We start from the raw sequence: 16,162 nt of genomic DNA, 5'->3' as shown, positions 1-16,162 counted from the left end.
AGACTCTGTCTCAAAAAAAAAATACTGACACATCTTGTTTTAAAAAAATTAAACATTCTGGGAAAACAATTCTGGGAAAAGGGAAGTATAACTTAACCCTCAGTAGTTACCTGTTGTGTGCAATGACTTTAGGTGTCCTATAATCTTTCTGAGCTGAAATTGCTATTTTTATAAAGCTATTTTAGTTAAGGTATCATGTCTTCAAATGCCTCTGTTTAAAATGTCAACCTGCTATTCCCCACATGATTCTTTTTTTCTTTTCAGTTTTTTTGGCTGGGGATGGGTTTGGACCCACCACCTCCGGCATATGTGGCCGGCGCCCTACTCCTTTGAGCCACAGGCACCACCCACCCCCAATGATTTTTGAAGAGGTATGTTACTGAGCCATCATCAACCATTGTATGCCATGGTATATTTTAGTTTATTTTTCATATTATTAAATTCCTAAAGAAATGAGAATAGGGTAGGTAAGTTGTTTTAAACCATGCTCCAAGCCCCCAGGCAGTCCTGGATTTTACACATGTACTTTTATAAATAGTACTCTATATGTTTGTGGTCAGTGGAAAGTAGATAGAGAGAATGTAGTGCTAATGTTTAGAGGTTGGAGATGGGGCTTTGCCCTCCACAGCCAAGGAACAATATAATATTAATAGATAATATGTATACAGGATTTACTCTTTGCTAGGCACTGTTCTGATCCCCTCACATATACTGGCTTATGTAATCTAACAACCATAGGAGGTAGATACCATCATAATCTCCATCTTATAGATAAGGACACTGAGGTGCAGAGGGGCTAAATAATCTGCCCAAGGTCATTCAATTAACAGCTGACAGAGCTGGGATTTAAACTTAGACAGTTGTTCTCTGGTACCTTTGCTCTTAATAAGTATATGCTATTCCCTATATCCAAAAGCCAGAAAGATATTGGGTGAGCTGGGATTGGGGGACAAAAATTAACCTATCTGACAGCTTTTCCTAGGGCTAGACTAGTACTGGAGCAGGGCCACATGCCTACTTCTCCTGTTTTAACATCTTTCCCCAAATATATCCTGCATATTGAACTAATCTTCACATCTAATAAGTAACATAGTATTTTGGTTTTTCTAAAGCACTGTACCTAGAATGTGAAGACCTATAGCAAGTCACTCAGTTCCTTCTTTCTCATAAAATGGATCAGGGTAATAACATAAGCTTTACTCTGCAAGATAAGCTTGTGAGGCTTGATTTAGGGGAGAGGTGTGTGTGTGGGGGGTGTGTGTGTGTGTGTGTGTGTGTGTTTAACTATCAGGAATTATTACTCACCTTGCTTGTGAGCACCTTGAAGACAGAGATAGCCTCTGTTTTCATTGTATTGCCAGCACCCAATATAGTGCCTGGCACTTATTAGACTTGGCAAGTGTTTGAGAACTGAATTAATTAATGAACAATGAACAGAAGCATGTAGAGCCTTTAGATTCATTCTCTAAACCAGAAAGAGAAAGTGCTTTCAGTTGTTACCTTCAGGGGGTGAAGTACACTTTTCCACCAAAGTGCTAGGCATCTCACTTTCATTGGTGCTACACTGGGTCCCCACATGCAGACAAATCTTCTCATTAAGGGGCACTTCTTTTGAACGATGAGTTTCTGGAGCAATTTTCTAAGGATAGGGAATTAAAAGACACACAAAAATACATGTAAATAATAAAATATTAGTATGCCCAAGTGTGTGAAAAATGGTAAGTTATCAAATGGTGTAGGTAAGTAATTGTTAACTAGAGGTGACTTTGTTCCCCCTGCCACCCTCAGGGACATTTGCTAATATTTAGGGACATTTTTGGCTGTCCAAACTTGAGATAGGGATGCCCCTGGCATCTCGTGGGTAGTGGTCAGGGACGCTGCAGAACATCCTACATCACATAGGACAAGTACTTCCTCCTACTACAAATCCTTCACCAGATGTCAGCAGTGCCATGGTTGACAAACCCTGGTATAGATAAAATACAATTTCCAACAATGTAAACGTCGTGAAATTGACCTATAAACCTACCACACCAACGTATCAACTGTCTAAAAGCAATTTTAAAGCAAACAATATGATTATCAAAATTCAATTCTAAGATGATGCAGTATAACATCAGGATCAAGGTAAAAAAAAGATTGCTTTAAAAATCTAGTAATCAGGCTCAGCACCTGTAGCACAGTGGTTACGGCACCAGCCACATGCACCAAGGTTGGCAGGTTCGAACCCGGCCCAGGCCAGCTAAACAACAAAGACAACTGCAACAACAACAAAAAAATAGCTAGGCAGGGCAGCACCTGTAACTCAAAGGAGTGAGACGCTGGCCCCATATGCCAGAGGTGGCACATTCAAACCCAGCCCCGGCCAAAAACTGCAAAAAAAAAAAAAAGCCAGGTGTTGTGGCAGGCACCTATAGTCCCAGCTACTTGGGAGGTTGGGGCAAGAAAATCGCTTAAGCCCAAGAGTTGGAGGTTGCTGTGAGCTGTGATGCCACAGCACTCTACGGAGGGCATAGTAAAACTCTGTCTCAAAAAAAAATCTAGTAATCATGGTTACTTCTAGGAAGTAGAAATAGAAGTGGTACCTACAAAGGGAAACTTTTCATTAAACCCTTCTCTATACTATTGGACTATTTTGACTATCTCAAACACAGTATAAATTTCAAGGGTTGGTTGGCTAGGCCCGGTGACTTATGTCCGTAATCCTAGCACTCTGGGCGGAGGAGGCAGAAGGATCCCTTGAGCTCAGGAATTCAAGACCGGCCTCACCAAAAGTGAGACTTCATCTCTAATAAAAATAGAAAAAATTAGCCAGGCATTGTGGTGGGTGCCTACAGTCCCATGGCACTCTGGCCTGAGCAACAGAGTGAGACACTGTCACTAAATACACTAATTAATTAATTAATTCAAGGGTTGCTATATGTGCTGAGTATGTACACTCTTATTGTCAAAAGTAGATAAGCATTATGGAACCAGAGGAAGCTAACTTATAGATATCATACAGACATAAATCACCAATCTGGTTATTATAATTTAGAATAATGTGATTAAATGGCTCTCTAAGAAACTAACATTTCCCAAATTGACAGACTTGGAATAATTAAGAATGGAGCTGCTTTTAATCAGAGCTCCAAGTAGAGAACTTCCTGTTTTGCAATAGTGTCTGACGACTTTGAGACGGTATTTCCTTTTATTTACATGCTGATGACCACAAAGAAGAAAACTTGTCGTCTTGTAGCTCTATCTACCACCTCAAGGAGCTATTTATTGTGCTGTATCATATGCCTGCTGCCAGCAGAATATCAGGGCAAATGTGAGATATCCTTAAAACATAAGGATACCCTTGGAGAAGTAACTAGCAAATCAACAATGAATAAACCATAGCAAGACATGAAAACAAAATCAGTTCATAGAGACAGAATAGCTCTTAGCTCCAATCAAAACAGCTGAGGTTTACCTTATAGGGGTACAGGTGAATCTTTCTAAGAGTAGAATGTGAACGTTTTAAAGCAATAACTGAGAAAATGACATGAAGGCTGTGTTGACCAGTTTGATGGAAGTATTTCAGATTGCATGTGAAAACCCCACACTGTACCCCAGAAGTGCATTAATGTACATAGTTACCATTCAATAAAAAAAAAAAAATAAAAATAAAACAGCATTCCTAGTACTTTGGGAGGGCAAGGCAAGAGGACTACTTAAGCTCAGCAGTTCAAGACCAGCCTGAGCAAGAGCAAGACCCTGTCTCTACCAAAAAATAAGAAAAATTAGCCAGGCGTTGTGGTGGGTGCCTGTAGCTCCAGCTACTCAGGAGGCTGACCCAGGAGAATTGCTTGAACCCAGGAGTTTGAGGTTTCTATAATGGCCACTGCATTCTAGACTGGGCAACAGAATGAGACTCTGTCAAACAAACAAATAAACAAATAAATAAATAAAGGAGTTGGTCAGCCCTGAAAGAGCAGAAAAAGAAACGCCTGCAAGCAAAATCCTTGGCAGGAGAAAAGAGGTGATTTAGCTACATAGACATTGAGTATTTCTGTTCCACTGGCAAAACTATGGCTTCCCCTCAGTGGGGCCGCAAATATTCTTAGCCAAGTACATTTTCACAGCTAATTCCTGATTCCTTGCCAAAAAACCTACTTATCATCTGGCTCCCCATATAGGCTCTGCCTGTAGGAATAGAATGTACCAGTTATGCTGACAGAAGTCTTGGAAGGCTTTACCATCATCGTTTTCACAACAAAGTAAGAAATTGGTCTTTGAGAGATGAATTATGCTGAGAAAATGAGACATCTGAGCCTATAAAGCTGAAGACCTGCTCTCAAGATCATAGTACTGGTGATAAAGGCTTCAAAATGCAAACTTTACCAACTTCACAATTTTACTAAGTTCAAGTCCTATATGTCTCTGAAGAAGCCACCCTTATCCTAGGATCCTCAATAATTATTGTTTGGCAGCTACATTTGCCCTTTATGGACACTGGGGAAAATGTATGTAGTTAAATGCCATAAAGTAGAACCATTATGGAAAAATCTCAGTTTTCTTATTATATTAGATATCACTCCAGTTAAAGGGCTGAGGAGTTTTATTACACAAAGATTATCTTAAAAGAATTTTTAAATTAAAAATATACATTAATATCTATCAAAATTACATCTAGATAAGAGGAATAAGTTCTAGTGGTCTATACTACTATCAGATGACTATAGTTAACAAGAGATATTACATAGTTTTGAATAGTTAGAAGGAAGATTAAACAACTCAAACACAAAGAAATAATGTTTGAGATGATGGATATGCTAATTACCCTGATCTGATTACTATACATTATATGCATTGAAACATCACTCCATGGATATGTACAATTATTATTTGTCAATTAAAAAATAAAATTATTAAAAAAACTTCAGTAGGGCGGTGCCTGTGGCTCAGTGAGTAGGGCACCAGCCCCATATACCGAGGGTGGTGGGTTCAAACCCGGCCTCAGGCAAACTGCAACAACAACATCAAAAGAAAAAAAAAATAGCCAGGACATTGTGGCGGATGCCTGTAGTCCCAGCTATTTGGGAGGCTGAGGCAAGAGAATAGCCTAAGCCCAAGAGCTGGAGGTTGCTGTGAGCTCTAACACCATGGCACTCTACCGAGGGTGACAAAGTGAGACTCTGTCTCTAACAACAACAACAACAATAAAAAAAACACTTCAGTATCTAAATCTGAACTTTATGTTTTAGGTATATAAATAATAAAATAAATTAGAAAAGAGACAGAGAGAGAAGGTTTTTTTTTAATTTTTTAAATCTCTTTCAAAGTTCAAGGTAAATAATATTAAATTGGCATGAATAAAGTAGAAACCCTGATATTCAGTGGCTGCCAAGTCAAGCATACCTCTCTCTATCAAACAAGGAACTAAATCCCTCCCAGCAGATCTTGTATGTGTGATGGCTTACACATGACTTCTGACTTTGGTGAATCATTCCGCTGGTAGCTGCAGTATAACATTGTGCTCCACCCTTCAGGGAATATGGCCTCCTTTGACAACTTATCAAAAATCAAAGCCAGAGTCCTGAACTGATCCCTCCCCCTCAGGACCAATGTTCACTTGGCTAGACCACACCTTTCTCAACTCCAGAATTCCTTTCTTAGAAGGAAAGGGCATCAGCATCAGCGTCTCGAGATGCCTGGCCCTTTAATTCATTTGCCTAATGAGACTTGCCTATCTCCTAATGATGAAAGATACCTAAAATCAGAAGCCAAATCCTTCTACTTGCCAGACTGAGGAACTGCAGGGTAGACATAAAGTTCATGTGCAATTTACTATGTTAAACTATTTTAAATTGCACATGAACTTTATGTCCACCCTGTGTAAGACATTGACAAAACAATAGTGGAGGGCAGCCATTTACACTAATGTTTTCTTTTTTAAAAATCTACAGGGCTGGGTGTGGTGGCTCATGTCTATAATTCTAGCATTCTGGGAGGTCAAGGCAGGGTAGGAGTTTTGCTTGAGCTCAGGAGTCCAAAACCAGCCTAAGTAAGAGCAAAAATATCTCTACCAAAAACAGACATTTTACTGGGAAAGCTGAGGCAGGAGGATTGCTTGAATCCAAGAATTTTAGGTTGCTGTAAGCTAGGCTGATGCCATGGCACTCTAGTGTGGGCAACAGAGTGAGACTCTGTCTCAGATTTAAAAAGTGGCAATTTCATATGGTTTACCCTAACAACAGTAATAATAAAAACTAACAATTTCCTGGCATTAACTCTGCATTATCAACTTCATATCCTTTAATGTACGTACCATCCATATGAAGTGGGAACTACTGTTACCCCCCTCACTCTACCCTGCATTTTACAAACAAGAAAATGGAAGCTCAGAGAGGTTAAGTGACTTGCCCAAAGTCTTACAGCTTAAAAGGGGAAGAGGCAAAATTTCAAACCCAATTCTACATGATTCTATTGCCTTCTAAAGTTACTTTTAACTCTAAGTTTCTGTAAGTACAGGAGGAATTAGTCCCATTTCTAGGCTAGAATATCAGTATGGCTACCTGATTGATCTTTGACAAGCTAATGAAAGAAACTTAAAAGGTAAAGTCCCCTCATGGTTTCAATTAGATCCTAAGGTGACCATAGGGTTTATACCCAGAGGCACTTCAAGATGTTTCCCTGAGTTCTGAACTACCAAAATAGCCACCTTGGACTCCTAAGGCCTTTTCTTACCAACAAGAGGAAGCCAACAGTATGTAAAGGAGAGTTTCACTGCTAGAAAAATCATAGGCCACCACAGGCTGGGTGTGGTGACTCACACTGGTAATCTTAGCACCCTGGGAAGCTGGGGCAGGATTGCTTGAGACCAGCGTGAGTAAGAGTTAGACTCTGTCTCTACAAAAAATAGAAAAATTAGCCCATGGCCCATGCCTATAGTTCCAGCTACTCCAGAGGCTGAGGCAGGAGGCCTGCATGAGCCCAGGAGTTTGAGGTTGCTGTGAGCTATGATGATACCTCAGCACTCTAGCCTTGGGCAACAAAAGGAGGCTCTGTCTCAAGAAAAAAAAAAGTATCATAGATTTCTTCATTCTGAAGACCTCTCTTAAAATGCAAATACCAGCCTCACATAGTGACTCACCCCCATAATCCCAGCACTCTGGGAGGCCGAGGTGGGCAAATTGCCTGAGCTCACAGGTTTGAGACCAGCCTGAACTAGAGTGAGACCTCATGTCTAAAAATAGCCGGGTGTTGTGGCAGGCGCCTATAGTCCCAGCTATTTGGGAGGCTGAGGCAAGAGGATCTGTTGAACCTAAGAGTTTGAGGCTGCTATGAGCTATGATGCCACAGCACTCTATCAGGGGGTAACAAAGTGAGACTCTGCCTCAAAAAATGAATGAATGAATGAATAAATAAATAAATAAATTGCAAATACCTCTGACTGGCCTCAAATTTTTACCAATTTATACCTGAACCACAATTTAACCCTGCAGCCAGACAGGGGAAAGGAAAGGCAGATCACCAAGTTTTCCTCCTCACTATTAAACTTTCACATGCATTATTTTCTTTGGCCCAGCAAGCCAGGGAAATGAGTAAGGCCACACTTTACATAGAAGGAAACTAAAGCTCAGAGAGGTTAAGTGACCTATCCCAGGTTACTGAGCCAGCTAAGAGTGACAAGTACCAACTAGAACCTAGTTCTCCTGATTCTTTGCCACCAAAGTTGCTTGAATCTGGTGATTCTGCAATTCACTGATTTAAGGTACTATTGCTAATAACTTTTCATTCTACCTCCTCAAAATCCAGGACAAATGCAACCCCAAACACCCTTCTGCATACGAACACATACATACTAAAGGAACATATAAAGATATGAAAGATCTGAATAAGATTATCATGAAGAACCTGAAATCATCCAAACCTATTAGCAAAAATTCACGTAAATCACTCAATTGCATCTGACAAGAAAGGCTGAACATTTTCCTCAGTCATCCTCTACTCAAACCCACCTGCCACTGAACATCTTCTTTTTTTACTTTCTACATGGTCACTTACTTTTATACCACATAGTTTTTGCATGTCTACCTATTCACCATTTGCAAGATGACAAATGTGAAAATTCCCTGAAAAATTAAAAGTGATTATATTGACACAAGAAAGGAAAGAATAGAGGAGCAAATGTTAATAATAACATAATTATCTGAAATTTTAAAAAAACAGAAAAAAAACAATAATATAATTATTTATTGAGTGCCAAATAGATAAAAACATCTAGTATTTTTCTATCAGAGCAATCTAAATGCATTTAACTGTCAAATAATTAGCAATTTTTTTTGTTTTTGAGATGGAGTTTATGTCACTCTTGGTAGAGTGCCATGGTGTTACAGATCACAGCAACCTGAAACTCTTGGGCTCAAGCTATTCTCTTGTCTCAGCCTCCCAAATAGCTGGGACTACAGGCACCCACCACAACACCCAGTTATTTTTTTTGGCAGTAGTTGTTATTGTTGCTTGGCAGGCCCAGGCTGGGTTTAAACCTGCCAGCTCCAGTGTATGTAGCTGGTGCCCTAGCTGCTGAATGACAGGCACGGAGCCTAATTAGCAAATATTTTAAGTGTTCAATTTTGTTAACAGTTGTTTCTATAATTTTCCCAAGTGAAATTTGATATGACATTGAATTTGGCTTATTCCCGGTTCACTTTATCTCATCAGTGTAATATGTTCCGGGAAACTTACCTTATCCTGTTTGTCGCCAAAATGACTAAGATACCATAGACTACAATTTGGGCTGGCTCCTTCGGGAGGATTCCACGTCCATATTATTGTGCAGAGGTTTTCAATAGAGACACTCAAGTTTGTCACAGGTGGTTGACTTTCTATTCAAATTAAGCACAAGAAATAAATTTATCAATACCACTTAGTATTTCAATGGTTCATTTAATCCATTCTCCCAATTCCTACAGGTAAAGAATAATAACAACTGAGTTAACATCTAACATTTACTGAGCCAGGCACAATTCTAAATATTCTATGCACATTAATCCATTTAGTTCTCACAAGAACCTCTAAGATAGGAACTACTATCAGCCTCATGTTAAAAATGAAGCTACTGGGCAACAGGGAGGTTAAGTCACTTGTCCCATATTCCCATAGTAAATGGCCAAGCTAGGATTACAACCTAGACAGTGTGGCTCCAAGGTCACATTCTTAACTATTTGCATAAAGAAGAGTTGTATATCTAAGTCACTCTCCTCCAGGAACTTGGGGTTCCTTACATGTGAGATCCACATCGTACTCAATACAGAAAGTTCAATCTCAGCAGTTCTCTAAGCTGAGAAAGTTCATCTATAATTGGGCTCACTAACATAACCTGGTAATTGTTTTTTTAATACTTTTTCCAAAGAAGTACTGAGAAAGAGATTTAGAAGCCCTTATTCCCCTGAGGTTTTACACTAAACAGCTGGAGATAGAGCTCTGAGTAATCTGAAGAAGGAAAGGAAAGAGGACAAACTATGAAACATCATTTCAAACTTTCCTGAGAACTTCTCTTGAGACCGAGACTATCGAAATCTTCCCCCGGAAACTGAGTTGTGAGGAATACAGAAACCTTCTGTCCTATCTTTGCAACTTTTCTGTAAATCAAAAATCACTCCAGAATGAAGTTTATTAAAGTTATTTTAAAGTAATACCCCCAAATTTTCTAATGTGGCAGACTGAATAATTAGTAATGCCTTATGGACCACAGTTATAGTAATTTGTCAAATACCAGAGTTAAATTTTATACTCTATGCTAACACTTTGGAGTGCACTCAGCCTCTTACACAATTGGCAATAATCCCCATTACCTTCCTCTCTAAGCAAAATCTTGCATTTGTCCCCAAACATTAACCCCACAGGCACTATGTACTTGGGGCTTCCCTAATAGTCAATTTTACATGTAGCAGCTGTAAAGGCCCTTGACCCTCAATATTCATTCCCTCTGTCCTAACTCTACTGCTGATAGCTTTTTCCAAGGCCCAGCTGTGTGAAGGAGCAGCCCAGAGCAGGACAAGCCTTCCTGGAAGCAAGGAATTCCTATCGCATGGCATGAAAACACAGCCAGTGCCAGGGAGCATCAATGGCTCAGCCAAAAAGAACTGTCATTAGGATTATAAGTGATTATAGGAGTATACGGCTAGCCCATTTTGGCCTTTCTAACATCACGCCAATAATATTTTTGAAGACAAATCATTTGCCAGGTAGAGAGCCTCTAATAAAAACTGTTCCTACTGGAGAATACAATCTACTTTAGGATTATCTGCCTTATTCAACAATTTCCTGAAAATGTTGTAGCAAAAATCCATAATACCTGGTTTAGCACTTCCTAATGCTCTAGCCACCCACCTCCCTCCCACTCTCACACAAAAAGTAAAGCTCTGATAATAAAAATATGGCCCATGTATGGTTCACTTCAATTGCACTCCAATTTTCAAGGTAATTTAAGACATTTTAAAACTTATTTTTTAACCTCAATTTTGATCTTTTATTTTTTTGAGACAGACAGAGTCTCACTTGTCACCCTTGGTAGAGTGCCCTAGCGTCACAGCTCACAGCAACCTCAAACTCTTGGGCTCAAGCATTTCTCTTGTCTCAGCCTCCCAAGTAGCTGGGACTACAGGCACCCATCACAACCCCTGGCTATTTTTAGAAACAGGGTCTCGCTCTTGGTCAGACTGGTCTTGAACCTGTGAGCTCAGGCAATCCACTCGCCTCAGCCTGGAGTATTAGGATTACAGGTGTGAGCCACTGCCCCTGGCCCAACCTCGGTTTTGAAATAGAACAATAGACTGCTCTATTTCCAGTCTCTAAAGTGTGATTAATTTTTTCACATCTATTTGGAAGTATCCTTCAGTCAGATCTTCAAATTAGTTTGCATTTTAGGTTACTTGGGGCTATCCGGCATCCTTTACTTTTTTCTATTGGTTCCCTCCATATCTCTTGAGATTTTTCTGGCTCCTATACTTTAAATTCATACACATTGATTCTCGGAAGATGGCAGAGCAGGTATTACCAGATATCGATCTCCCTACTTAGACGAGAATTGTATTGGCAGAATCTAACTAATGTAACTATTTTGGATCTCAGGAGTTCCTTTGTAACTTCAAAGGAAAGGCTTGAATGGTAAACTGGAATTAATTTTGATCAAATTTGGTCCATTTATAGAAACACAAAACCCACCAAAACTATATCATAAAGAAACAGAAAATCTGAATAGACCTGTAAGTAGTGAGAATGAATCAGTAATCAAAAATCTTCTGACAAAGAAAAGCCCTGGACCTGATGGCTTCACAGAGGAATTCTGCCAAACATTTAAAGAACTACTATCAATCTTTCTCAAACTTCCTCATTCTATGAGTCCTGCCTTACCTGATACCAAAGCCAAATAAAGATACTACAAGGAAACTATAGACCTATATTCCTTATGAGCACCGATCCACAAATCCTCAACAAAATACCAGCAAAGTGAATTTAGGAGAATATCAAAAGGATCATACATCATAACCAAGTGGAATTTATCCTGGACTACAAGAATGGTTTAACATACAAAAATTCATCAATGTATTATACCACCATGACAGAATAAAGGGAGAAAAAACTACATGATCGTCTTGATGCAGGAAAAGCATGACAAAATTCAGTATCTTTTCATGATAAAAAAACATTCAACAAACTAGAATATAAGAAAACTACTTTAAAAGTTCTATATGGGGGCGGCGCCTGTGGCTCAAAGGAGTAGGGCGCTGGCCCCATATGCTAAAGGTGGTAGGTTCAAACCCAGTCCTGGCCAAAAACTGCAAAAAAAAAAAAAATGTTCTATATGGAAAAACTTACAGCAACATCATAATTAATGGTGAAAGACAGACAGCTTTTTCCTCTAAGATCAGGAAGAAAATAAAAAAAAATCCTACCTTTGCATGGCGCCTGTGGCTCAGTGGGTAGGGTGCTGGCCCCATATACCGAGGGTGGTGGGTTCAAACCCAGCCCAGGCCAAACTTCAACAAAATATAGCCGGGCACTGTGGTGGGCACCTGTAGTTCCAGCTACTCAGGAGGCTGAGGCAAGAGAATTATAAGCCCAGGAGTTGGAAGTTGCTGTGAGCTGTGACACCACAGCACTCTACCAAGGGCTATAAAGTGAGACTCTGTCTCTACAGAAAAAAAAAATCCTACTTTTGACACTTCTATTCAACATGATACAGAAACTCCTAGCCAGAGCAATTAGACAAAAGAAAGAGATAAAATCTATCCAGATAGAAAGAGGTAGAATTATCTGTTTACAGATGATATAATATTTTATGATGATATAGTCTTATATATAGAAAACCTAATGACTCCACACAAAAGAACTGTTAGAGCTCATAAATAAATTCAGCCATAGATCAGGAGACAAAGTCAACAAACAAAAATCAGTTGCCTTTCTATAGGCTAGCAATAAATAGTGTGAAGAGGAAATTACAAAAACCACTTCATTTACTGTAGCATCAAAAAGAATAAAATACTTGGCAATTAACAAAGAAAGTGAAAAGTTTGTACATTGAAAACTACCAGGCTCGGTGCTTGTGGCTCAAGTGGCTAAGGCGCCAGCCACATACACCTAAGGTGGCGGGTTCTAATTCAGTCCGGGCCCACCAAACAACAATGATGGCTGCAACCAAAAAAAAAAAAAATAGGCATTGTGGTGGGCGCCAGTAGTCCCAGCTACTTCGGAGGCAGAGGCAAGAGACTCGCTTGAGCCCAGGAGTTGGAGGTTGCTGTGAGTTGTGATGCCACAGCACTCTACCCAGGGGGAGAGCTTGAGGCTCTGTCTTAAAAAAAGAAAAAAAGAAAACTACCAGACATTTCTGAAAGAAATTAAGTAAGCCATAAATAAATGGAAACACATGTGTTCATGTATTAGAAGACTTATTATTAATATTGTTAAGATGTCAATACTGTCCAAAGTGACCTACAAATTCAATGTAATCTCTATCAGAATTCCAGTGACATTGTTTTGCAGAAATAGAAAAACCCATCCTAAAAATGATATGAAATCTCAAAAGACACTAAATAGCCAAAGTCCTCTTGAAAAGGAAGAATACAGCTGTAGGACTCATGCTTCCTAATTTCAAACCTTAATACAAAGCGGCAGTAATCAAAATAGGGTGGTACTGGCATAAAGACATATAGAATGATGTCATGGGAATAAAACAGAGTGGCCCCAAATAAGTCATCACACATATGGTCAAATGATTTATGACCAGAGAGCCAAGACCACTTGAGGGGGAAAGGAAAGTTTTTTCAACAAATATTGTTGGGAAAACCAGACATCCACATGCAAAAGAGTTAAATTGGATCCTTATCTAACATCAAGTACAAAAATTAACTCAAAATGGATCAAAGACCAAAATATAAGACTAAAACTCTTAGAGCAGTGGTTCTCAACCTTCTTAATGCCACAGCCCTTTAATACAGTTCCTGTGGGTCTTGACCCACAGGTTGAGAACTGCTCTCTCAGAAGACAACATAAAACAATACCTTCCCAACCTTGGATTCAATAATAATTTCTTGAATATGACACCAACAGTACAGATAACAAAAAACCTAACAAACTGAACTTTATGAATTTTTTTTAATTTGTGTATCAAAAGACAATATCAACAGAGTAAAAAGGAACCACACAGAATGGAAGGAAATGTTTGTAAATCATATGTCTGATAAAGGATTAATATTAATATATACAGAATATCTAAAACTCAGCAATCAAAAAAGAAACAACCTCATTCAAAAATGGGTAAAAGGCTTAAATAGATATTTCTCCAAAGAAGATACACAATTGGCCAATAAGCACATGAAAATGTTCAACATCACTAATACTTAAGGAAATGCAAATCAAAACTGCAATAAAATACTATCTTGTACCCATTAAGAGGACAACTGTCAAAAACTAAAAACTAAGTGTTGGCGAGGATCCATAGAAGTTAGAACCTTTATGCAACTTGGTGGTTCCTCATGAAAATAGAATTACATATAATCTAGTAGTTCCACTTCTGTGCACACATCCAAAAGAACTGAAAAAGGTCTCAAAGAGATATTTCTACACCCATTTCATAACAGCATTATTCGCAATAGCTAAAACACAGAAGCAGCTTGAATGTCCATGGACAGATGAATAGGTAAGCAAAATGTTTTATATTCATAAAAGGGAATATTATTCAGGAAAAAAAACTGTGACATATATTAAAACATGGATGAACCTTGAGGAAAAAAAAATCTATGACATATGTTAAAACATGGGTAAACCTTGAAGACACTATGCCAAGTGAAATAAGCCAGCCACAAAAAAGACAAATATTGCATGATTCCACTTACATAAGATACTTAAAGTAGTCAAAATCATGGAAATAGAAAGCAGAATGGTGGTTTCTGGGTATGAGAGGGGTTGGGAGGAACAACAGATGGGACTTATTGTTTAATAGCTACAGAGTTTCACTTTTACAAAATGAAAAGAGTTATAGAAATGGATGGTGTTGATGGTTGTACAACATTATGAACGTATTAAATAACATTGAACTCTATGCTTAAAATTGGTTAAAATCGTCAATTTTGTTATGTGTATTTTACCACAATAAAAATTAAAAGTATATACAATACTCTCAGAAATTTTAAATACAATTTCAAAATGTTCACATACCTATGTATATGAATACATATGAATTTTGTGTGTAGACATATATAACATGCTCAGACATATATACATAAGTGATAATTGTACTTCTTGTAAAGGTCTGTAACAGCTTTTCATGTATAACTTCAGCATAGTGTAGTGATTAAGAGCACAGACTCTGCAGCCAGACTGCCCAAAGTCATATCCTATCTCTCCTATTTACTAGCTGGCATGTTCCTTAACCTGTCTATTCCTCAGTTTCCTTGGCTATAACATGAAGATAGTAATAGTAACCTCTTGCAAAGGGCTATTATAAGGATGAAATGAGTTAATACAGGTAACATGATTAGAATACTGCCTGCACAGATCAAGTGCTATGTAAGTAGAAGCTACCTGCTTTCTTTCTTTTTTTGAGTCAAAAATGTTCTAAATCAGTGGTTCTCAACCTTCCTAATGCCGTGGCCCTTTAATACAGTTCCTGAGGGTCGCAGCCCACAGATTGAGAAGCGCAGTTCTAAATGGAAATGAAGTTCTGTGGAAATGAAGTGTGCCCATGGCCTTTAAGACAGGAAGTATCCCTTCTGCCTGATAAGCTTTACTTAGGCATCTTATTTCAACCATTTCTTGGGGGTTGATCATTGACTTTAGAAAGGGGAATAGGAATGAGGAAGGGGCCCAAGTGTAACCCCCAGCTAGACTTCAAACCACAAGTAAGTGTAGATGATCATCTTGCACTACATCCTATTGAAATCGAGATTTAACAAAATCAAGCCTTTTTTTTAATAAGGCATTTTGCTTAGCTTATTGTTTTTGTTCTCTCCTGTCCAATGAGAGGAGCTGGCAGAGGCACGCACATTTCGGGAAAAGTGAAGGAAATCACAAGAGTCATATGTGAGTCATCTATCTCCTTCCCTTACATCCACTCAGGCATCATCAACTCCTGTCCATTTTCTCTTACAACATCTTTCTTAATTATCCCAATCACACAAACGTGTTGTTGGGCCCCACAAGGTGAGCAGATACCAGTAAGTCAGGGTCCTGGGTGGGAGGAGTTCACAGAGCAGCTTTCTCGCAGAAACCTGCAACCCTACATGCCTTTGTAGCTTCACACTCCAGTAGCTCCCCTACCCAGGCAAGTCTCCCTGCTCGCCTTCCCTGCAGTGTCATTTCTCTCATGCTACACCCCACTCAGGGCCTTCAAGGGCAAATAAAGCTATTCTACTTAGATTGACTTTGCCAACACACACTTCCAGGCTCCTTAGCCATAAGGAACACACTTATCCTCAGTTCTGAGCACACTTATCCTCAGTTCTGGGTCTCTACTCCTGCTATTCAAACTCCACCAGGAATTTCTCTACCTACTCAAATCCCACCCATCCAGAAGGTTTAACTCTTCCATAAAACTATCAACCTTCACAATTTCCTCTCCTCTGAATGCATATAGTACGTATTGTTTGGACTACACAGCCCTGCCAGTTGCCAACATTCACTTTTTTTTTTT

At 39.0% G+C, this 16,162-nt stretch overlaps 1 protein-coding gene across 1 annotated transcript in view; it reads right to left on the bottom strand.

Moving 5' to 3' along the window:
- Positions 1-9,269, bottom strand: part of IL13RA1 (interleukin 13 receptor subunit alpha 1) — a 60,777-nt gene extending 51,508 nt beyond the window's left edge. Inside the window, exons 1-3 of the mRNA XM_023517405.1 lie at positions 9,227-9,269; positions 8,716-8,855; positions 1,501-1,639 (exon numbers count right to left, since the gene is read on the bottom strand). Coding sequence (XP_023373173.1) covers positions 1,501-1,639; positions 8,716-8,855; positions 9,227-9,269 — 322 coding nt within the window. The remainder of the gene's footprint in view (positions 1-1,500; positions 1,640-8,715; positions 8,856-9,226) is intronic.
- Between the last annotated feature and the right edge of the window lie 6,893 nt (positions 9,270-16,162).

This window comes from Otolemur garnettii, unplaced genomic scaffold, assembly GCF_000181295.1.
Source record: "Otolemur garnettii isolate 467f Iridium unplaced genomic scaffold, OtoGar3 scaffold00110, whole genome shotgun sequence".
Lineage (NCBI taxonomy): Eukaryota > Metazoa > Chordata > Mammalia > Primates > Galagidae > Otolemur > Otolemur garnettii.
This window is presented reverse-complemented; position numbering and strand designations above follow the sequence as displayed.